At 48.0% G+C, this 24,900-nt stretch overlaps 1 protein-coding gene across 1 annotated transcript in view; it reads right to left on the reverse strand.

Annotated features, from left to right (window-relative positions):
* The window catches only part of ERCC6 (excision repair cross-complementation group 6), a 77,115-nt gene that overhangs the window by 11,275 nt on the left and 40,940 nt on the right, over positions 1 to 24,900 (reverse strand). The window contains exons 7-13 of the mRNA XM_015414199.1: positions 22,126 to 22,261; positions 10,686 to 10,856; positions 8,568 to 8,744; positions 6,378 to 6,494; positions 5,693 to 5,788; positions 3,486 to 3,704; positions 334 to 444 (exon numbers count right to left, since the gene is read on the reverse strand). Of these exons, the coding sequence (XP_015269685.1) occupies positions 334 to 444; positions 3,486 to 3,704; positions 5,693 to 5,788; positions 6,378 to 6,494; positions 8,568 to 8,744; positions 10,686 to 10,856; positions 22,126 to 22,261 (1,027 nt within the window). The remainder of the gene's footprint in view (positions 1 to 333; positions 445 to 3,485; positions 3,705 to 5,692; positions 5,789 to 6,377; positions 6,495 to 8,567; positions 8,745 to 10,685; positions 10,857 to 22,125; positions 22,262 to 24,900) is intronic.

The raw sequence follows: 24,900 nt of genomic DNA on the forward strand, positions 1-24,900 counted from the left end.
GCCTAGGGTTCGAGGAGACACCATCCCTCTGGGCACCCACTGCAGGGATGACATCAGAGTGGACGTGTGCACAATCCAGTGCAGGTCCAAGCAGCTCTGCGATCGATGGCCAGGTGTTATCTGGGCTGTTGCCCACACTGTTGCTCCAGCCAGATGGTTTATACGGCAGACATACCCTCACCGAGTGTGTTGTGCCCGTGCCGGACTGTCGGGTGGCTTCTGGATGCCGTCAGAGAAGACTCCCCACCGCACATCTTGCCTAGCTCAAACGCTTAAATCCACATGCTGCAAATGGCAAGCAGGCGGCGGCCGCCGCCGCCAGGAGTTCCTCACCTCGTTGTACCTTGCCACAAGCGGCTGCCTCGACCCGACTGCTGTGGTGCCGTCCATTTTCAAGTAGGAATAGCTCTTCTGCTTCAGAAACGCTTCCAAGATGTGCAGCATCTGCAACAGCGAGGGGGAAAGCATTTGGTGGGATGCCGGAATTCAACCACGGCCTTCCTGGCACAGGTGTCAAGAGCTCTTTTACACGCTACTCTCAGCAGATGCAGTTCTGCATACAAGGGTGCAGGGCTGAAACCAGTGGTGGGGCACACAGGGCGGTGCCCCCCTCTCGAATTTCCAGTACCCCCATGCAACGCTCCCTCTAGGCTGTGGAGTCTTGGGAGCAAAAATTCCACTTTGTGAGCTGCTGGCATTAAAGTTGTGAGCGAGCGATCTGGCTCCTGCATGAATTAGTTTGCTCTGGAGTCATCCTTCCTGAGCCAAGACAACAATGTGTGAGCCGGAGGCTAAAAAACGGTGAGCTAGCTCACACTAACTCAGCTTAGGGGGGAACACTGCCCCATGACAATCCCCCCCCCCAGCCTGTGTGCAGCCACCTTGTCACTATCACCACCACCCGGGCTCCACTCCACTTCCACCCCACCCATGTTCACGCTGGAGCTAGCCGGGAAAACCGCTGAATGCCTCGCAGAGGGCAATGGTCTTACTCCTGGGCAAATAGCGTGCACAGACTTGTAATGGCCTGACTCCCACGTCAGCATGGGGGGCCTGGGCAGAAGCAGCCTGTTGGCTTAAGGCTTCTCTCAAGGGGCTTTAACGGCCAGCCAGCGGGCCAGGTATGGCAATCTGTCCAGTCACGGCTGAGCCACGGCTGCTCAAAGGGCCTGAGCGGGCAGGGGGTGCGGGAACTGGGGCTGCGCCAGAAGGTGGGCCGTGCAAGCAGGAAAGCCAAACCGGAAGGGGTGGCTCAGGCAAGCAGGGCCCTGTGCTGGTGAGGGGGGGCGACCCATTGCCAAACTCGCCTCGCTTCGTGCTGCCTTGGAGAAGCCGTCCGCAGGAACCCTCCTTCCGGATAACTTTTAGTTTTACTTTACTTTATAATTAATTTTAATTACTTTTACTTTAATTTGATCATCCCCCCCCCCGATTCCCAGCTATGGGGCTGCAAGGGTGCTCCCCCCCCATGCTGTGCAAACGTAATTTGTGAAATTTTATTTATTTTTATTTATATTTAAATTTATACCCCGCCCTACCCCGAAGGCTCAGGGCGGCTTACAGGGCACAAGTGCCAGGTTAAAACAATATCATATGATTTAAAAACAATAAATTACAATAAAATAAGCAATTTACAACAAATAACAGCAAATTATGGCCTCAACTGAAGAACTCTTTGGCCGTTTCGGAAGAGATCCTCCCCACGATTCCTTGCTGCTTGGCAATAAAGAGCAACAAACTCAAATTCACGTCTGTATGTGTAGATATGTGTGCGTGTTTATGTATATCTATCTCCTATACATATAACTGCCCTAACGCATTGGCCATTTCCAGATCTCCCATTGGCTGTGCGCTCCATCAGCTATTCGTCCATCAACTGCCACTCAAGAGTACTCGCGTGCCACTGGTTGGGTGCTTGGGTGCTGGGTCCACTTCTCTCCCCTGCCCACTGCCAGCCTGGACACTCTTCCCTCAGAGAATAAACTGCCAAAATGGCTGTGTCTCCTGATGAAGACACTTCTCCTGCGGGACTAACTTTTCCCTCAGTGGCTGTTGCTAGGCAACCAAGCTTGGTTTTGTCAGTAAAAAAGCAAAGGCAGGAGTTTATTTTGTGGTGGAGTCTACAGAAGCCAGAGTTTGGGGAGGGGAGAGGCCTCAGAAGAATAGAATGCCATAGAGCCCACCCTCCAAAGCAGTTATTTTGTCCGGGGGGGAGGACCTGTTGTCTGGAGTTCAGTTGTGATAACTGGTGATCTTCAGGCTCCACCAGGAGGTTGGCTACCCTAGGTGTAGCAGTTAGCACTTCATAGCAGGGTCTGCCAGACCCAGGTTCTTGCTGTGGAAGTTGAGTGGGAGATTTTGGACTAGTCAGACTTTCAGCCTAACCTACCTCACAGGGTTGTTGTGCAGATCAAAAGGGGGAGAGGAGAATGATGTTAAGCTGTTTTGGTCTTCACTGCAGAGAAAGACTGTACTTTTCCTCCTGAGGAACCATTGCTGCCAATCTCCAGGTGAGGGCTGGAGATGACTCAGACTTACAACTGCTCTCCAGATGGCGGAGATCAGTTCCCCCAAAGAAAATGGTGGACTCTGTGTCATTTTATACCTTGCTGAGGTCGCTTCCCTCCTGCTTGGATCTCCACTGTGGAGAAAGACTGTACTTTTCCTAGGTAGAGGCTACAGGGAGGGGGAAAGAGATGGAAACCTGAAGTCAGAAGGGCAGATAAAGGTAGGTTGATGGTTGGCTGGGAAGGAGATAGGGTTGCCAACTCTAAGTTGGGAAACTCCGGGAGATTTGAGGGGTGGAGTCTGGAGAGGGTGGGGTTTGAGGAGGGGTGGGTGCTCAGACAGGTACAATGCCATAGACTCTACCCTCCAAACCAGCCATTTCCTCCTGGGGAACCACTGTTGCCAATCTCCAGGGGAGGGTTGGAGATGACTCAGAATTATAACTCCTCTTCAGATGGCAGAGTTCAGTTCACCTGGAGAAAACGGTAAGTTCTGTGTCATTATACCCTGCTGAGGTCGCCACAGCAATCTGACTCTGAGTGCCCAATGCCAGGGTACCTGCCCATAGCCTCTTTCTAGAGCTTGTTGTATTTATTTCCACAACAGGCCTTATTCCTAGTGTGTGTGTGTGTGTGTATGAAAAAGCAAAGACAGTATTGGCAAACTGGACCTAAGCAAGGGAGTGCTCTTCCCAGTGTAAAATTGCTGAACGCATTTCATGCACTCTCTGGCTTTTATTTCTTTCTTTGCTTTATTTATTCCCTGCCCTTCTCCCCGGCAGGGTCCCAGAGCAGCTTAGATCATTCTCCTCTGCTGATCAGAACTAACCAGCAAGGAAGAGCTACGGTTCCATTTGCGCAGCGTTAAAGCATCATGTTCCTTGGAGGATTCCACATACGACTTCCTAACTGCAGCACACAAGTTGTGCTGCTGGCCTCTGCCCACGCAGTGACCCAGCCCGTGTCAGGGCCACCCACCTGCCGCGACTGCGTGAAGAGCAGCACTCTGTGGCCCTGCTTGCGCCAGATTTTCAGCAGAGACTCAATGACTATCATTTTCCCGGAACGCTTCCAGTAACCAAAATGGTCCTCTTCGTCCAACTCTTCATCGGGAACACCCTTCAAAATCTTCGGCCCCCCGGAGGAGAGGTCTGGGTGGTTGCAGATCTTTCTCAAGGTGATCAGTCCGGAGAAAATCTACAAAGAACACACAGCCTAAAGTTTTCATTCACAAAACATTCCCACCCTATCCATTTTAAGGCACCACCAGGACAGGACAGAATGAAAACAAACAGCTATATATTTCTGTAAATTTTCAACAGCAGGGCTTTTTTTCCCAGTGCTAACCCAAGTGTCACAGTGTTGACAGAATAGTCAAGGTCTAGTGGTGAACTGCTTATTAAGTTAACCTTAGATCTGGGAGAGAAGAAGAAGAGAGTGGATTTAACGCATTGTTACTTGTGATGTATTTTTAATATTTTGTATTGTTCTATTGTTTTATTCGGCGACATGCCTGTAAGCCGCCCTGAGCCTCCGGGGAGGGCGGGATAGAAATGTAAATAATAAAATAAATAAATAAATTTATACCCCGCCCTTCACTTGGAGTCTCAGAGCGGCTTACAAAACTCCTCTCCCTTCCCCTCCCCACAACAGACACCCTGTGAGGTAGGCGGGGCTGAGAGAACTCTGACACAAACGGCTCTTTTTCAAGGACAGCTCTTGTCAGAGCTATGGCTTGCCCAAGGTCATCCAGCAGCTGCAAGTGGAGGAGTGGGGAATCAAACCTGGTTCTCCCAGATTAGAGTCCGCGCACCTAACCACTACACCAAACTGGGAGGTGGTGGAAAGTGCCTTCAAGTCAACCGGGAGGGTTTTCAAGGCGAGGGAGGAACAGAGGCTGTTTGTGCCTCTGCAGAGCGACCCTGGGCTTTCTTGGCAGTCTCTCATCCAAGGACTAAGCAGGGTTGACCCTGTTTAGCTTCCAAGATCTGGCAAGGTCAGGCTAGACTGGCCATTCAGGTCAGGGCACCTGGGAGACCCAGGTTCAAATCCCCCTCAGCAAGAAAGCCCACCAGATAACCTTAGTTCAGTCACTACCTCTGAGCCTAACCCACCTCACAAGATTGTTGTAAGGAAAATGGGGGAGGGATTACATTGCCTCTAGTTCTTTGGGGTAAAAGATAAAAAAATATATAGTTAACACAAGCAAATGGGGCTCACAGAAACTCTGTACCAGAGGAATGACAGACAATTCTCTAGGACACTTCGCACAAGCTTCACCTAAATGAATGGGAAAAGCAGAACACCCCCCCAGCTAATTTTATATTTATTAAATCCTAATTAAAAAGCTCCAAAAAAACCCCCCTTTTATATAGCTTCTGAACATGGGAGTCTGAAAGTGGTTTTATACACTTAAGTAGCATTTGATAATGGAATCATGATAATGGATCATAAATTGTTGTGCCGGACACCTCATTCACGCCAGTCTGCGGTCCCTGACTGCTCTAATGTGCACGTGGGGCGTCCCCTTCAAATTCAGCATCGGAGGCCACCACCTGCCCTGAAAACTTCCCTGGATATTGAAAGTCGACAGAGAAAACGTGGCTTACGCAAGGGCTCCATGTGCCTGCTGAAGGTCTGACACCAGCAAGGGATGGGTGTCGAGCCTCCCCTACTGAAAAGGGCCATGCAAGTGTTGAGTACCGAAAAAGGGTGTACGTATCTCAATCATTGAAACGATTAAATCCCCCCCCCCGTCACAGATTTCTGCACCGTCGTCTCTTCCCTTCAGAATGTGTTACAACCCCCTTCCCAAGTCCTCTTTTCAATGGAAACGTCTGTCAGCGTCAACAGGATTCCCAATCGGAAAGAAGGGTGACGTTTTGTTCAAACCTTCTCTTGGACAAAAGGCACCTACAGAGGAGACCCATGGGCTAGGAACGGCATCTCCTTCACTCTGCATCCTGCCCCACCAAGCAAAACCAAAATACCTGCTGCTGACAGGACTGGAGGAAAACGTTCTGTCCCTTGAACAGAAGCTGGAAACGAGCAGCTGAAGCTTTTAGCCATATGGAGACAAATGACATCACCTGGCCAACAGGTGATGGGACCCTTGAGGGATGGGACCCTGTCTTCCTCCAGGCAACTGGCAACCCTGGTTATCGTCCAGTTTCAGCTGCACTAACCTGCATGTCTCCATTGAGCATCTGATAAACTTCTTTGGAATCGATAAAGTTCTTGTAAACTTGGTATTGCTCATCTGTCAAGCGGCAAAACAGAACCTGCAGAGACAATGCAGAAAGTCATTACATTTTATACCACAATCACAAAGACGTGCCCCCTTCCCAAGGAGTTAACAGCCCAACAACTGGCAACGCTCCTGTTTTCATCACACAGGTTAGAATCCCCGTGAAGAATTCCCCAGACCCCAGGCTCACCCTATGGGCCACAGCTATCACGGAATGCATGCCGCCCCCAACCTATGCCAGTGGTAAAGATGGTCACCAGTGGCTGGAGGCAGAAAAGGCCAAGTTCACAAGTCATAACAAACCTCTCTTTAACCACAACAGGCACAAATGCAGCCTGCTAGCATTTCCATCTGCTTCCTCCCACCTCCCCTCCATACGCATGGATGACCGAAATTTTATTATTATCATTATTATTCTAATTTATAATCCAGTGGAATTTTTCTTCTTCTCACGCACCTTCAATCTGTTAGGAGAAAGTAGGTGCAAATGGACTGTGCCTTTGTATTTCTGGGGTGTTATGCAAAGGCGAATTATCCCTCGCTGTATTCCTTCATAACAAAGCCAAGCTGCTCTGAGAAAAAAGGATTGAGAAAAGTAAATCACACAACAGGACCGTCATCACCTGTTCATTCTTATCTGGTAGCGAGAGGCTCATTTGGACATCTGACTTCATCCTTCGCAGCAGGTAAGGATTAATGGTATCCCGCAAAACACAAGCACATCTGTAGGCAGTTTTCACCTTTGGAAGAAGAAGGCAATTTTTACCCACGTTTCCTCTGAAGCCCTTATGGCTGCGTGTAGGAAGGTTACCCCCCCCCCAATTCTATTCTCACCACAATCCTGTGAGGTAGACCAGGGTGACAGAATAACACATGGAATTCACTGCCACAGGAAGGGGTAGCGGCTACAAGCATGCTCGGCTTCAAAAGGGAATTAGATAGGCATATGGAGCAGAGGTCCACCAGTGGGGCCAGGACATTAGCAGCCCTCCCACTGTTGACCCCCTCCCCAAGCACCAAGAAGACAGAGCATCACGTGCCCCAGAGCCCCTATCTATACCTTGGGGCTAATAGCCACTGGTGGACCTCCTGGTGGCACCTGGTATTTCTGGCCACTGTGTGACACAGAGTGTTGGACTGGATAGGCCTTTGGCCTGATCCAACATTGGTTTCTCTTATGTTATGTTCTTATATGGAGCAGAGGTCCACCAGTGGGGCCAGGACATTAGCAGCCCTCCCACTGTTGACCCCCTCCCCAAGCACCAAGAAGACAGAGCATCACGTGCCCCAGAGCCCCTATCTATACCTTGGGGCTAATAGCCACTGGTGGACCTCCTGGTGGCACCTGGTATTTCTGGCCACTGTGTGACACAGAGTGTTGGACTGGATAGGCCTTTGGCCTGATCCAACATTGGAGTCTCTTAAGTTCTTATCTGGCTTCAGGTCTCTTAAGTGAACTTGATGGCTAAGCAAAGTGACACTCCAGCCACTGAACTCCACCGACTTATTTTAATGTACCCAAAAATGATGCCGACCTGGATGGCCCAGGCTACCCTGAACTGGTCAGATCTGGCAAGTGAAGCAGGGCCAGCTCTGGTCAGTCCTTGGATGGGGGACCAGCAAGGAAGTCCAGGGTCGCTGCGCAGAGGCAGGCCATGGCAGACCCACCTCTGTTCGTCTCTTACCTTGACCTGGATGGCTCAGGCTAGCCCAGTCTCATCAGATCTGGGAAGCGAAGCAGGGTCGGCCCTGGTCAGTGCTTGGGATGGGAGACCGCCCAGGGAGGCAATGACAAGCCACCTCTGGTCACCCCTTCCCTTGAAAACCCTGCAGGGGAGCCCTAAGCTAGCGGCGATTGCCACCACCAAACGTTGTGCGATTTGACAGCAACAGAAGACTCTGCGAAGCTAATATATGAACAGGTGCACATGCTGACAGTTTGGGAGGCACCTGCCTTTTTATCTGCTACTTAAAATCGAATTTGCAAGAAAACACAACTTATATCAAAAAGTCATCACGTGTAAACACGCCGTTTAAATAAATCCGTATCTCTCAGTTATCATCTGTTTTGTAACTCGGTGAAAGCAGCTTCATTTATAGGATTCTGACCACCTTCCCCAAATACAAACAGAAAGCCAAACAGAACTGTGTCTCGAGTACCTGCCCATTAACATGCATCATCTCAGCACCAAGGCTCCCTCAAAGCTGTGGAGTCTTGTGAGCAAAAATTCTACTTTGTGAGCTGCTGGCATTAAAAGTTGTGAGCGAGTGATTTGGCCGCTGCGTAAATTAGTTTGCTCTGGAGCCACATCCTTCCTGAGCTGAGACAAAAATGTGTGAGCCGGAGGCTAAAAACCTGTGAGCTAGCTCACACTAACTGAGCTTAGAAGGAACACTGCTCAGTATGCAAAGAAGGCCCACGTGTAACACCCTGAACAGAAACTGAAGGCTGCAGACCTCCAGTTGTGAATGTTCCTGGGCAGCAAAGGAACTCTGTCACCTGTGAGCCTGCAGGACAAGAGTTCCTTCTGAGACCGTAAACTCATGGTCACCCTTGCTGGAAACGGACTTTGCAGTTCAGTGACGGTCTGAAGAGACAACGAAATGCCGTATTGATATCATGTGTTCTTCTAGCTATTTTGCAGTTGATTTGGACTCCTAGATCCCTTTCCGCCTATTTGTCTTTCCCCAGCTAATGAGTTTCAGCGCATGCAGGATAATGTAGCAGAACGCGCACTGCCAATCCACAGCTGAGCTTCCAGTGGGACCTGCACGTCACACACTCACCGTGGAGCGTGCTATGTTAACTTTACCTGGACTGGAGAGGCATTGGCATAACCCCCCATGGTTATCGGAACGGAAAATTGCTCCATGAAGACAGGCAGTGTTCCAAGTTTCCCAGGAAATACGAAGTCAATGAGAGACCAGAGCTCCTTTAGGTTGTTTTGCATCGGTGAGCCAGACAAGATGATTCGATGCGGAGTGCGGAACTACAAATGGGTTTGGGGTTTTTTTTGGTAAAAAAACAAAGAACAGATGCACATACAGAAAAATATGATTGCCAATGAATTGTTGCATTTTAACTGTACATCGTGCACATATCTCTGAAATACGGATGTCCAACATCAAGCTTCAGTTTGTTATTTGCTGAAACATAGCTGGCCCTCTCCCCTTTGGGCACGGCAAACATCCTCAACAATGCCACATTCCTTCTCCCTGCCTACACTCGTCCGCACCCACCTCTCCCCTGCCAGGCACCTTCTTTTCTCCATCTGATCTTTGCCCACTCACCTTTACCTGCCCTTCTGCCCTCCTTCCCTCCCTATGGCTCCGCCCTCTAACCACTCCTTCTTACCCACCCAGCCCCAGAGCCGTTGGCTCAGCCGCCCTCCCCAAACTCCCCTCTCAGCTGCCAAGGCAGGTGTGTGGGTGAGGAGACTTGCTTCCGGTGCTGCTGCCTTGGTGGCCAGCAGCCGAGGGAAAAGTTTGGGGGAGGCGACGGCTCTGGAGGCAGGTGGGCTTGAGGCCGAGAGATGGCTGGTGGTGCGGCAGAGGCTCCCGGTTGTCCTCACAGACCTCCCTATCTCCAGCTTCTGTAGGTGCAGGGGAGGCTTCCAGTCCTCCACCCCCACCCTGGCTGCAGCAGTGTCATGGGTTTCTTAAAAGCCCCCCCCCCCGGCAATGGTTGCAGATCTCTCTTCTGTCCACGTGGTCCCAAACTGTAGAATTATATATCCACAGATGGAACCCCAGCTAAAAATTAGACGTACTGATGGTAACAAAAATATAAAACCCTAGAGGCTGAAAAATAAACCTGGCTCCCAAATTTTGGGGAGCTCATGTTCCTCCACCAGCTCTTTGGATCACAGTCCTCTTTCAAGGGATCGGATCCTGCGGTCCCCCAGGCAGAAGGCGCTTGCAAAGAAGGCCTTTCCCTGCCTTCCCCTCTCCCCAGCAGCCCTGACACTTCCCAAAAGGCACTGCTTGGGGGGTGGGGGGAGGTGCTGGGGTACCCTCGTGAACCAAAAAGCTAGCCTGCCTCTTGGGCACCAGTGAGGAGGGGGAAATGGAGGTATGGAACCACCTCCTTTGCTGTCACAGTAGAGGATTCTCTTGGGGGCTGGGAAAGAAACAAAGGTTTCTCCCGACTCTCTCTCCTGACTGCAGCCCTCTGTGCTACACGGCTCTGTAAAGGAGTCTGGTCCCCAGCACTGACTTCTGAGAGACAACGAGGGAGGGCTGCTGGAGGAAGGGGGGGGGGATGCAGGGGAGATCCACTGCACTGAGTACCCTGCACTTGTGGTTTGCAGCATCCAACCCATAATAATTACACAGGGCACCTGTGTCATGGCTCCCCTAAGCTATTTGCTTTCTTCACACCTAAACGGAATGTTTAGCATCAGCATCCAAACCCCTAATACTTCTGCGTGTTTCTTATAATTTTGATTATCTCTTTAATGACATGCAAGGTCCAACCTAGCAGTTCAAAAGCAAGAAACTGCAAGTAGATAAATAGGTACCACTTCGGTGGGAAGGTCACAGCGTTCCGTGCGCCTCGGTGTTTAGTCATGCCGGCCACATGACCACGGAAACGTCTTCGGACAGCGCTGGCTCTTCGACTTTGAAACGGAGATGAGCACCGCAACCCTAGAGTCGGACTTGACTGGCTTTCGAGCAAGGGAACCTTTACCTTTACCTAAGGGCCAAAATACATGTAGTAAAACCCCTTATACCCCACCATAAAATGTAGGGAAGCGGACTTCAAATCAAATCAAGCTGGCATGCTTGTGCCATGCAAACAGGGCCCTCTCAAGGATGGGAATCGGGAGTGTGTCAGGGCAGCAAATGACCCTCCAGGCCCACGGGCCTGACCTCATGACTGTGCGAGGAGCTTCTGTTTAAAGCTTCCAAAATGCTCCCTTTATCTGTACCTGTTTGCAAGCAACTGTAACCGCAGCATTTGGGTTCCGGATTTTATGCCCCTCATCTAGAATCACGTAGTGCCAGTCATAACCGTGGATGCTGTCTTGCAGCAAGCGAATAAACGAATAGGAGGTGATCAAAATACCATTACAGGCTACAATCTCTCGAATCAGCTTCACCTACAAAGAGAAAGATACAATGGCCGGTTATCAACAAGTGGGCTGCGGACGAGAGATGAGAGCCTGCAAGACTCCGAGAGACAGGTTTTCCTGACATTTGGTCTATGCCCATCCGGTAATACAGAAAAATGGTCTCAAGGGAAATCCTTGGGACCATTTTTCTCAGGCAGCCACTGGATAACGAAGTCTAATCTTTGTCAGCTACGCTGCCATGGGGGTTGGGGAGCTTGGGCTGTGTCTGGTTAATTGCTACTGCATTCCATTCTGTGCTTTTTCTGCTTTGCACCGAAATGCTTATCTATACAGATGTGCAGGAGGGAGTTGTATCGTCTGGGTTTTTCCTAGGTGCCATGGGAGAGTGTTGGTTCCCAGCTTTAGCTACCTAACGGTTTCCAAGCTTTATCCCGCGCGCAGGAGGGTGCCTAATTGGCCAGTGCTCTGGGGGGGTGCATACAAATACCCTATATCCTACTATGCTCTACTGGCTGTGGCCATTCTTAACAGTGCCTGTGTTACTGCATCTATAGCTCTGCAATAAAAGTATTACCGTTCTTGAATACGTGTACTTCGTTGTTGGCTATGGGTTCTGACAATCTTGTTCACTTGGTAAATATACACCGAGATGACACATATGGATTCCCTTAATACCCTTCCTCATCCAAAATATATTTTACCATTACTGGACCACACTGTTCCAAGAACTAACATCCACATCTCTTGATCACTGTTTCCTCTAAGCTGAGCAAGTGTGAGCCAGCTCACAGTTTTTTAGCCTCTGGCTGACACGTTTTTGTCTTAGCTCAGGAAGGAGGGCTCCAGAGCAGACTAATTTATGCAGTAGCCAAATCGCTCGCTGACAATTTTAATGCCAGTAGCTCACAAAGTAGAAGTTTTGCTCACAAGACTCCACAGCTTAGAGGGAACATTGCTCTTGATACCATCTAAATACAGATGCAACGTTTCAGATCAAGGACTTCTGGAAGTGAGGTCTGATTAGATGAACACGAAGGGAATCAAGCTACACGGAGCCTTTCTCCACCCACAGTTCAGCCCCCACCCCCCATGGGACTGTTAATCCACATGAGTCCTATAACCATAGGAATCAATTGTCCTAGGGTCTGAAAAGACTGTTTGGGGGGGGAGAACACAGGGAATATATGCAGTCAACAGACCCTTCTGCTGGTAGGTTGCAGGACACCAGAAATTAACAGAAAGCGCAATGCGGAACTCCCACAGTGTCCTGCATAGTTTGGTGCACAAATGCCACATGTACCCTCTGGTACTCCCACTCAGTGTCCCGGTTCTTCCTTTGTCTGAATGACTTATGCCTCCTCCTCCACACCATACTGTCCTGAGGTAGCAACTAGCAAGCTTAACTTTAGCTTTGCTTCTAAAATGAGCACAAGAGTTTCTAGTGCATGACAATAGCTTACATTCTTTGGTAGATTTTTCACAAAATTCTGTGTTAAGAGACATTTGATACTACTGAATTCTTCAATATTTTTATTTTCCAAGAACTGGGAGGTGTTTCTCCATGATCCATGTGTGTTATTTATTTTTCTTTTAAGAGGAGAAAATCCCACTGTCTAAGTAATTAATACAGATTGTTGCTTACAACCCGGGTTGGAAAGTGTCTCGTGCTTTTTAAAAACTGGCTGAAAAACAGGAGCTTTCTTGCTCCCATCAGCAACATCTGCAATTTTACGAAACCAGCCCTACGTGAAAGAAGAGACAATCGTTCCAGGAGAGCAAGCAACGCATATGTTTTTCTGAATACAGATTTTAAATGTCTCTATTTCCGGGCAAAGTCTATTGAAAAAATAATATAGGCATCTCTACTCAAACACTTAAGACAAATCATCTCAGGCGATTTCAAATTAAAAGCTTGTAAAATATGTAACCTCTCCTAGATTTTGCAATTAATAGGGTACGTCTGCAATTAGCCTGACTTACAGAAGGCGGCTACAGTGTTGTCATTAAAAGATGTTTTGCGAAAGTGCTGCTGTTATTATGGGGGGCTCAGGAGACCAATCCCTCCTAGAGGGCAAACAGTGGAGTGGTAGAAAACAACAGCCATAAATCACATTGTCAGCCAGCGGAGAGAACAGGAGTACAAGCACACGGAAGGCCATTCTCTGTACACACAGCGCGGCGGATCCCTACTCAGGATTTACTGAACCTGTAATTAATTAAAATTTCCTTCAAGCCAAATCTTTATTAAACAAGGATTTGTGCTGACAATGAAGGAAAAACACAGAGACGCAACAGAGGCTTTTTAACAATGCACATTCATCACCGACCACTTCCCTGGTTCAGGGTAAGGTAAGGTAAGGTTTGCTAACAGGTACCAAATTCTGCAAGGGTGGGGGGGACTTACAGGAGTCAGAGGGACCTCGGCGCACCCCAGGTGCTACCCAGGATTTTATAAACATATTCCAGCAGCATCAGCAGACTTCACAAAAACATTCACACCGGCTCTCCTGTTGCTCTTCAGTTTACATCTGACATTTCCCTGCAGGGGAACTGATTCTTGCATCTCCTTCACTGCTCAGGAATCACCGGCCTGAGTGTCTAGTTTTTTGCTTTACTGAGTGTTTTCTCTCCCATAACTGCACCCTGCTTTGTATACAGGAAAAAGAAAAGAAAAGAAAAAGTACAGGACTGAGACAGGACCACAAAGGAGCCAGTGTCCAGAACAGAAGAAAAGTCAGTTAAGCAGAGGAACATTAGAAACAGGATTAGGGTGTAGCGGCAAAAATCACCAAGGGGGGGGGGAATGCTCCATGAGTTAAGGGTGGTGGTGACAGAAAGGGAAGGATAACTACAGAGAAAAGGGAACGCTGCTAGATTTGAATACATAGCTTGGAATTTGGAAGGTCCCAGGTTCAACCCCCAGCTTCTCCAGGTACAAGACCCAGGTAGTAATGGATGCAAAGAACTTCACCTGAGACCTTGGAGAGCCACTGCCAGTCCAAGTAGACTCATCGGGATCGACCCACAGTCTGATTATACAACAGCTTCATACATTTGTATGTGCATGTAACTGTGGCAAGTGGTCATATGTATATCAATCCCATAACAGCTTGAATTCTTGAGGAAGAGCCGCAAGGTGGCCACGTTTGCGGGGACACCAAATTATCCTGGTGGATGAGAACCTCAGTGAACAGTAAAGAGTTCTGAAAGGGTTTATGGGTAAAAATCATGGTCAATTAAATCCAATTGAAGTGTAAAAGCAATGCAGATTGGGGGGGGGACACCCCCTACACACCCACGGAGTCTGAACAGGAAAGAGATCTTGGGGTCCACGTGGTCCATGAAGATGCCGAATCAGAACACATGTTAGTGATGAAAGAGCAAATCTGATTCTCTAGATTATCAGGAAAGGGAACGAAAACAAGATGGCAGCCATCGCAATGCCCCAAAGTACATCTATGAATCCAGGCTTGCCCTGAAACTGCAGGTTAATGCTGTTTTTGCCAATGGACTTATGAGATTCAAAAACATCAGCTGTCCATGGCTTAAGAGCACAGAAGTCAAGTGTTTCCCAGTGAAGCATGGCCACTAAGTGAACAGTATTATCTGACAGTGACAACATTGTCAATCTACCCAGAGTGTTTTCACTTTTCTCCCTCTTTTCACAGTAGTATCAGTTCTCTCTTGCCACTCATCCCTCACTCACAGCTCCATTTGCTCTCTATGTATTTGCCCAACAAAATAATCTTATAATAATCTCTTCCCTGCATTCTCTTCAGCAAAAAGTGACAGAAGTCACAACAATTTCCTAGCCCCTTAAACTATCATAGCAAAGTTTACAGCCTTCCATCAGTTTCTAAACAGAACGGTGGCCTCCTCATGGCCTTCTCTCTTCTTCCTTTTGAGGAGACGGGGGGGGGGGGGGGGGGGGGAACCAGGGATGGTAGGCGGGGGCCGCAGATCATCAGCAGAGCATCTGTTTGGCCTGCAAAAGGCCCCAAATTTAATCCCTGACATCTCCAGCTAAAAGGGTCAGGTGGTTGGTGATGTAAAACTCCTCTCTCCGGGACCCTGGAGAGCCACTGCCGGACGGAGTAGATAACACTGACTTGATGGACCAAGGGTCCGATTCAGTATAAGGCAACTTTATGTGTTCAAGAGACGTACTGTACAAAACAAATTGAGGGATTTTGTTACTTCACAATAAATTCTTCCTCTTCGTAATGGAAGTATTGCAGTTTGGCATGGTACTTCCTCCAAGCAGCAGGAAAGGCCTTTGGCAATTATGTCTTCCACTGGGAGGAGGAGGGGGTGTCCATTTGCTCAGATGGCGCTGGATCATCCTTAAGTAGAACTCTCCTCCTCCATGCAGAAAGGGAGCTACGCCTACTAAAGGTTACAGAGAAATGCTACAGAACAGGGAAAGATCTCTCCTCTGCTTCCCCCAGCCTGTACGTGTAACATCAAACTATTAAGGATGGGCTCAGGTGGGTCGCTGTGTTGGTCTGAAGCAACGGAACAAAGTTGGAGTCCAGTTGGCACCTTTAAGACCAAGATAGTTTTATTCTGGGTATAAGTTTTCGTGTGCATGCAGCAAAGTTTAATTCTGGGTATAAATTTTCGTGTGCATGCAACAAAGTTTAATTCTGGGTACAAATTTTCGTGTGCACGCAACAAAGTTTAATTCTGGGTATAAGCTTTTGTGTGCATGCACATGAAAGCTTATACCCGGAATTAAACTTTATTGGTTTTAAAGGTGGGTAAGTCTGCCTTATTTTTGACAGTAAGAAGAGAAATCCACTGGTAAGTACCCCACCCCACATATCCCCCTGCCCAGTGCCTGCAAAGCAAACTGGGCTATGCAGTCACAGTGTGGTCCCTGGATGAGACAATGGCTGAATTCAAGACAGTTCTGCAGAGCCTTCCTGCCGAAGGGGCCCCTGCTGCAGCTCAGCCATGTGGTGATAACAAGCAAAGGCTGGGATAGAAGCCCAGGCAGAAGTCCTGCAAACTGTCCTTTGCTGGGCAATGAAGGTGCTGAATCCCAGACGGAATGCACAGCAATAGCCAAAGGGTGATCCCAGTTTAACCCAAGTGCTGTACTTATTTATTTACTTTTTTGGCCATCAAGTCATTTCATTTCAGTTATTGGATTTATAACCCACTCTCCCCGGCAACCCGGCTCAGAGTGGGTAACATCATTTTATAAAAAACATTCAACCATCTAATCACTGTTCCCTCTAAGCTGAGCTAGTGTGAGCTAGCTCACAGTTTTTTAGCCTCTGGCTCAAACATTTTTGTCTTAGCTCAGGAAACATGGCTCCAGAGCAAGCTAATTTATGCAGCAGGCAAATTGCTCACTCACAACTTTAATGCCAGTAGCTCACAAAGTAGAATTTTTGCTCACAATAATAATAATATACTTTATTGTCATTGTACATACGTAGTACAACGAAATTAAGATGCAATCATTCGGTGATCTACAACCATACTCATATACACTCACACAACCATTCGCAACCATCCCATAACTCCCTTAAGGTTCACATTGCAACTTAAACCACCAATGTCACCCAAATTCCAACTCATACAGCATTTAAAGCAATAATAGCTCTCGAATAAAAACTGTTTTTTAATCTGTTTGTCCTTGTTTTAATTGTCCTATATCTTCTACCCGAAGGCAGACTCCACAGCTTAGAGGGAACATTGATTCTAATACATAATTACAATGAACTCAGCAAAATACATAATGAATAAAATACATAATGAGTATAACCAGCTATACAACTAAAAGATGGCGTGAGATCTCAGGGGGGAGCAATGTATGGCTGTCTGATAAGGAGGAAAGGGGAGGTGAAGGGGAGGAAAGGGAGAGGCCAATCCAAGATAGAACCTGTCAGGATGGAGACCGTCGCTGCCCTCAACCATCAGCCTGGCAGAACAACTCTGTTTTACGGCCCCTGAGGAACTGTGACAAGTCCCGCAGGGCCCTGGATGTGTCCCGGAAGACTGTTCCACCAGTTTGGAGCCAGGGCTCCGTCTGAGGACAGCCGCATGCCCTTGGGGCAAGGGATCACCAGTAGATTTTGATCACTAGAGCATAATGTTCTTTGGGGGAAATACCAGGAAAGAACGGCAGTCCCAAAGATATGCTGGTCCCAGACCATTTAGGGCTGTAAAGGTCAACACCAAAAACCTTGAACGTGATCTGGTCCTCAATCTGGAGCCACTGCAGCCAGTAGAGCTCCAGTTGAATTGTTGTTCAGTCGCACAGTCGAGTCCGACTCTCCGCGACCCCATGGACCAGATCACGCCAGGCCTTCCGGTCTTCCGCCATCCTCTGAAGTTGGCTCAATTTCATGTTCGTTGCATCCATGACACTGTCTAACCATCTTATCCTTTGCCGTCCCCGTCTTCTTTGACCTTCAATCTTTCCCAGCATCAGGGACTTCTTCTCCAGTGAGTGCTCCCTTCTCATTGGGTGGCCAAAGTATTTGAGCTTCAGCTTCAGTCTCTGGCCTTCCAGGGAACAGTCAAGGTTGATTTCCTTTAGGATTGACTGATTTGATCTTCTTGGAGTCCAAGGGACTCTCAAGAGTCTTCTCCAGCACCATAGTTCTCCAGCACCAGTTGAATAGGTGCTTCCAAAGGATGTTCCTGTCAGAACCTGCACAGCTGCATTCTGGACCAGTTGCAATTTCCAGATAAGTCACAAGATGACTTACGGCTACCCCTTTATAGCCACAGTGAGTATACCCGGAAGGCATTTAAAGGGCCTGTGAGCCCTTTAAAAGCCTTCAGAGTTCTCCAAGCCATGGAGTCATGCAGCCTGGAGAAGGCATTTAAAGGGATCGTGATCCCTTTAAATGCCTTTTTCCCCCCTCCACTGAAATCAATGGAGGATGTGGGTACCTTCTTTGGGGGCCCATAGAACTGGACCCCCTGTCCAATCTTTTTTAAACTTGGGGGGGGGTTAGTAGCTATGCTCCAAATTTGATACCTCTACCTCAAAAACAGCCCCCCCCCCAGATACTCCTGGATCGATTCTCCATTGTACCTGATGGGAGCCATTGACTATAATGGTCCCCACAGGGTATCATGGAACTGAAAAAATTCAGGTTTTCTGAATATTTCCCGAATCCGAATACCATACCAGTGTTGGGATTTGGAAATATTGAGAAATACTGATAATTTTCAGGCTCAATATACCCAATCCCGAAAAATGACATTTTTTTGCACACCCCTAGCTACCCTGCTCCACCCTGGTTAGAAGAACAGGATCGGCTTCCCCTGTGTGTGTATCATGTGCTGTCAAGCTGCTTCCATCTTACAGTGACCTTACGAATTAATGGCCTCCAAAATGTGCAATCAACCACCTTCCTTGATGGAGTCCATCCATCTCATGTTGGCTCTGCCTCTTTTCCTACTGCCGTCAACTTTTCCTAGCATGACTGTCTTTTCCAGTGACTCTGTTTAGTCACTGAAGCTTCTAGGGAGAGTCCAGGCTTGATTCGATCTAGAGCCCACTGATGTGTCTTTCTGGCGGTCCACAGGGTCTGTAAGACTCACCTCCAAGGCCACATTTAAAACGAGTCAAGCATTCTCCCTGAGAAATGAATGCCTGGAATAGAGGCTGGGTCAGGAGGAAGGGCCGCCTTATCTTTGGGGAAGACAAAAGTTCCTACCAACTGGAAGAGCTCCAAGTTCAGAGATGCAGCCAGCACACGCCAGCACTACTAGAAAACTAGAATTATGCAAGAGAGAGAGATTTTGAGTTGTGATATTCTCAATTTGATGTTTCACATCCGTCCAAAACTGTTGGATCTTGGGGCAGGACCACCAGCAATCCAGGTAAGTCCCTTCTTGTCCACATTTCTTTCAGCACATAGGGCTGTTGGATCTGCTAAATTTGTGTGTTTGCTGTGGGGTTAGGTACCATCTCGAAATGGTCTTGAAGAACTGTAATTTTATATTGTATGTCTTAGAGCTATTTGCTGGCGAACCCCAGATATTTTCCCAGTCTGTCTCTTGCCAGTGCACCCCTAGCTCCTCCTCCCACTTTGCTGGGTAGCTCAATTTTATGGGACGTTCCCTTATAATCATCAGGTTTCAACTTTTTCCATTTAGATGACATTCTTGTAGATGGATGCACTGTATTACGCTGTATTGTACATTAATTTAAAATTAATAAAGATGATTAGGGGGAAAAAAGAAAACTAGAATTATGCTCATCATCAACAGCAGTTTTTTGCTTGGGGTGCAACTGTAGAATACTCATGAGTGCGTGAACTGGTAGGAATTTATAAACGCTCCATGGCTTCTTTCCATTTACTGCAAGGCATGCTGGGGAGCCCAGAGGTTTCTCACGAATAGTCTGAGAATCTCTACTTTCCACGCTTCTAGCCCAAAAGAATTATTAAAAAAGCACCCTTTGCAAGCTGGACAATTTTTACTTTGGATAAACAGACTATCGTTTTGTCACTTGCTGATGACTAGCAAGGTTAACGTATCCCTTCCATGCCCTAATCTAGGTTCTGCATAAGTGTTAAAAAAAAGTTTACTAAGAAGGAAAAAACAAGCATCATGCGACATGGGGTTGACGATGCACAAGTAAATCAAGTTATATGACCATTTGTAACGTCCAGAAACACACATCAGTGGACATTCTGGATGAGAACTTTGCAGCATACCAGGCTTACTTATTTCAGTGCTTCTGAACAAGTTCCTGGTAGGTGGGGAGTCCAGGTTACCTGAACTTCATGAGACTATGCATGTGATCTCCCCCTACTGCTTCAAACCCATATAACGACCCATCATGGGACACAAAGTGGTACGGTGATTAGAGTGATGTACTAGGACTGGGTCTCCCCATTCAGTCCTACGAGGCCACAGCCTGGACCGATCACAGCTCCTCAACCCAACCTCAAAAGGGCTAGTAGGGTCATAAAATGGATGGGCGTCACCCCAAGCTTCTTGAAGGAAGAGTGAGCATCTTAAAAAAACGACACCACCTGATTTCAGAAGTGTAAAGGCCATTTTAAAAGTGTACATTATCACAATATTGAGTATTCACAATCTGCTTAATCTGGTATTACGCTTCATTCCAGTTGACTATTAAAGGTAAAGGTTTCCCTTTCTCGAAAGCCAGTCGAATCCGACTCTAGGGTTGCGGTGCTCATCTCCATTTCCAAGCCGAAGAGCCAGCGCTGTCCGAAGACGTTTCCGTGGTCATGTGGCCGGCATGACTAAACACCGAGGCGCACGGAATACTGTTCCCTTCCCACCGAAGCGGTACCTATTTATCTACTTGCAATTTCTTGCTTTCGAACTGCTAGGTTGGCAGGAGCAGTTGACTATTGCAATGATATAATTATTTAAAGGGCTATTTTGATGCACTGTGAAAAATCATTTCACTCTGGTAACAGCTGAACAGCTCTCTCACCTTGTTCTGAAAATTATCTCAGTGGAATGCTCGCAAGATTTAGATGTTACGTTGCAGAAGGAATCAGGCTGCTACAATCAGCAATAATGAGGCAACCATACTGGCTTCTCTCTGGCCCCCAGCCTGTGGAGGGTAAAGACAGGTGGCTGAGCCTCTTCAGGGGTGGCACCTGGGCCTTTCAACCCACCTGGCACCTAACTAACCATCCTTGCAGGTGCCAGGTCAAAACATTTCTCTTTCTCCAAGCTCTGAATCGAGGAGCGCCATCTTTTTCCAATGAGCTGTTTTCATGGTCTGCTTCCAGTCCGAGGACTGTTTTACAGATATCATTTTTGACTGCTTAATGTCATTTTATCCTGTTCTGTGTCCCTGGCTTGTATTTAATATTCATTATACTTGCTATTTTTTTTTATTTAATTTTTTTTTTTAAAAAAAAAACCTTTGTGATCTGCCCGAAGCAGGACTCTGGAGAAGTGCCGTATTAATTCTCCAAATAAAACTAAATACAGAATATGCGCATAAAGGTTTTCTTTCCTCTCCTCCCCTCCCCACTCGAGAGCCACCGAGACCTCCAAAGTACTGATGCTGGAAGTTGCGGGACTCCTATGGACAACGATCTATGGGGTCTTGGGGGCTGCTCTGAGGCGGGGGCAACCGGGCCGGCTGGCACTGCCGTTGTTCCAGTGAGGTTTCTGGTGGCAGGAGGGAAGGGCTGTATTGTTCTTGTCCCAGTCCTCACTTCAGCTCCCCCCCCCCAAGCCTATGGGGCTCCTGCCCATAAGTGCAGCACCAGCGTTTTGGAAGCCGGGGTAGGGGTGGGAGCTGAGAGAGGAAGGGTGTGTGTGTGAAACCACTGCACAGGACCGATACCCAGGACTCTTACAGCCAGGGAGGAAGACATTATTCTAACTCCTTGTCTATCTGGAATCATGTCGCCCGTAAGAACGGAAAGGCGGGACTCTGCTAGCCAGAAGGCACATGAGGAGGCCATCCAGAACACAAAGGAAAGCAGGCTGCTTCAGTGGAAAGAAGGATATTAAACACTGCAAGCTGTGTTTGTCTTTAACTGCGCAGGGAGAGAGGGGTTTCAAAGCCACAGAGGGTCTAGGCAGCTAGATTTTAGTGGTGCTGAATGTCCACAACTCCCTGCCGCGTGACTGGTTAAATGTGAAGAGACGACAAAGAATGTTAAAAATACTCCTGTGATAAAGCAGATGCTTTATCACAAGAGTTCGAAAGCAAGAAATTGCAAGTAGATAAATAGGGACCACTTCAATGGGAAGGAAACAGCGTTCCGTGCACCTTGGTGTTTAGTCATGCCGGCCACATGACCACGGAAACGTCTTCGGACAGCGCTGGCTCTTCGGCTTGGAAACGGAGATGAGCACCGCAACCCTAGAGTCGGACTCGACTGGCTTTCGAGCAAGGGAACCTTTACCTTTACCTATTGTCCAATCAGAAGGCTGTAGTTTTACAGAAAAAGTGATTCTGTGACATCACCTAGAGATAAAGTATTGTTTAATACTGAAGAAGACAAGCTGGTTTTTATACCCCACCCTAAGGAGTCTCAAAGTGGCTTGCAATCGCATTCCCTTCCTCTCCCCACAACAGGCACCTTGTGAGAAACGTAGGGTTGAGAGAGTTCTGAGAACAGCAACTGGGCCAAGGTTACCCAGAAGGCTTCATGTGGAGGAGCAGTGGGGAAATCAAACCCGGTTCTCCAAGTTAAAGAGTCCTCCACTCTTAACCACTACAAAATCCCTATATTGGTGATGAAACTCTCATAAGAGCTACATTTAATAAAGCATTCTTTGATAAAAGCACAAAGCTTGAAGGTCTGGATGTGTAAGGTACCTTTTTGTTGGCATAAGAGCCCGTCTCGTGAAGAATTGCCACTCGGAACGGAGGCCACCAAGTATGGAACTCTTTCACCCACTGATGCATCACAGTGGCCGGACATACAATCACTGTTGGGCCCAGGCCTCTGAACCTGTAACAAGCAGATGGCCAGACAAAATCACCACGGGAGCACCACCACTGCGTGAAGAATTCGTCACCTTGCCAAAACACCTTTCCAACTTCCACGGGCTCCCTGGCTCTACACTTCATCTAGGTGGCCATCCTGTGAGACGGAGCGGGGGAAATGCCTGGCCCAAGGCCTCCGGGAGAGCTGCACGGGGTAGTGCACGTCTGTACCACTGTTGCCTCTAAGCTGAGCTAGTGTGAGCCAGCACACAGTTTTCTAGCCTCCGGCTCACACATCTTTTGCCTTAGCTCGGGACGGATGGCTCCAGAGGAAACTAATTTATGTAATGTCCAAACTGCTCGCTCACAACTCTAATGCCAGGAGCTCACAAAGTAGAATTTCTGCTCAAAAGACCTTACAGCTTAGAAGGAGCATTGATCTGTACCCAGGTCTCCCTTGTTAGGACCTTGTCCAGGGATACCCAACCTGGGGCCCGTGGGTACCCAGGGCACCCGCCTGCCCCTTTCCTGGGACCTGGCAAACGTTTTAGGAAGTGGGTGGGGCTTTCCCCCCCAGCAGGAGGGCTTCTGGTTGGCCACTGGAGACCTGACCAGCTGTGCAGGAGCAGAAGCTCCCACCACCCCCAAGGGTGGGGGGGGACTCTTCCCTGCCCGCCTGAAGTTGTACATAAAAAGCATTTTTAAACAAGTCCACTTCAAAAGGCAGGCTGCTCAACAGCTCCCACCCCAAATGCTGAAGAGCTGCCGCTAAGAGCTCTGGATGGCTCCGTTTCCGCCCACCACCTTGTGCCGGAATGCCAAAGATGCCCACAGACTCAAAAAGGTGGGGGGGGGACCCCTCTCCTGGTCCAACGGCTGCACCACAAAGGCCTGCATGTCTGGAGATAAGACGATCTGTAACCAAGAAGCTGATGGAAATGTACACGAGGCTAACAACCTACGTAAACGCTAAGAGGCCGATCTGGCTGACAGCTAGGGAGTTCTTGAGGTTTTTCAGTGAGTCTTCTAGGGTCTGAACCCAGATGTCCTTAGCACAAGGTCAGCATTCAATCAGATGTTCTTCTACGCACTTTCAGATGCACTGAACAATTCAGATGTTCTTCTATGCACTAATGCAGTAATCTTCAGCCCACAATCAGTGCACACGTTGGCTATTCGTGGCAATGGTGCCCTGATTTTACTTAGGGTTTGGGGTTTGTTTGTTTTTTGGTAATAGGGAGGAAGAGATGGCGGATATGATAGTTAATTTGCATGACGTATAGGCTGCAGAATAAGAGGTAGTTTGGTGCAGTGTTTGAGGGAGAAGGCTAGTGCGCTGTCCGCAGAGGAGACTAGCTTCAGGATCACTATCCAAGGCGAAGGGAAGAGTTGCCGCTTTCTCCCCAGATGGAGCTGAATGACACGGATGCAACGTGGTGAAGAAAAGTACTTAGCATTTTTTAAAAACCCAGTAATTCAGGAAATAGTAACTGGCAAATGTAAGCAGAAACACTCAAACGTTCACAGAGGTGGTTTGTGTTTGTGTTTGATGAAGCTGCCTTGTACTGAGTCAGACCCTCAATTAATTAAGGTCATGATCGTCTACCCAGCCTGGCACGAAGTCTCCAGCACTTCCATCCTGATGCTTTGCGCAGGAGTTCAAAGGGGACTTTCTGCGTGCAAAGGAGATGCTCTGCCACTGAGCCACTGCTCACACTAGCTGCGCACTCCATTCATGTACCACTTCTCTCAGAAGTGTTGTACACACTGCTTATGGAACCAGTACTCTGTCACTGGCTAACAGTCAGTTTACCTTAGTAGGTGCTCTTAACGCTTCCATGGTGCATATGTTAAGTGCCTTTGATGATTCTAATCACAGTAACTGAAATCAACCGTGGACATATATTCAGATATTCACTCTGGTTCATTGCTTAAAGGCATTCTGGGTAAAACACCAAATGCTGACAGGCAGTAACTGACTGACCTTGCTTGTTCTGGCCAGTTGTAACTGCGCATGCTTCTGATGTCAGTTTGCTTGCATTAGATGGAGAACACTGCATGATGTACTAATATTTGTTACAATTAGATACTTTTTAGAATTTCACAGCCTAGGAAGAAGAAAGCCTATTGTTCAACTGAAGAAGGTATATTTTTGCCCAATCAGAATGGTGTGATGGATATGTGACAAAGTTTGATGGAACCAATAATTTTGATTTATTTCTAACTGTGATAGGGGGTATAAAACCCTATGTCTCCCATTGTAACCTTAGGGAGAGCTGTGGGGTCCAAAACCTTATTGGATCTGCACCTCCCTCCTTTGTTGATCAATAAAGTACAAGATCTGATTCTCCTCTACAAGACTGCCGTGTGCTTTCTCAAATTGGGGGAGCACAACCCTTGACGGAGTTTCTGTCTTACAGAAACACTAGTCACACTTCTGGCCACACCTGGGAAAGCGCCCTTTCTCTCATCGGAACTTCTTTCTACCAACAGCTCCGCCTTGGGTTCCCAGGGCCAACCGGCTCACCATTTCCTTTTCAAACACTGGGCGACTGGAATGTTCGTAAACGTCCCAGAACTCCCCAGTAACCAGGCCAATGACTAGCGAGGTCTCATTCCTGAAACTAGGACTTACAGCTACAGTGTTTTCAAAGGATGCAGTGT

The sequence above is a fragment of the Gekko japonicus genome, unplaced genomic scaffold (assembly GCF_001447785.1).
Source record: "Gekko japonicus isolate JY-2015 unplaced genomic scaffold, Gekko_japonicus_V1.1 scaffold1319, whole genome shotgun sequence".
Classification (NCBI taxonomy): domain Eukaryota; kingdom Metazoa; phylum Chordata; class Lepidosauria; order Squamata; family Gekkonidae; genus Gekko; species Gekko japonicus.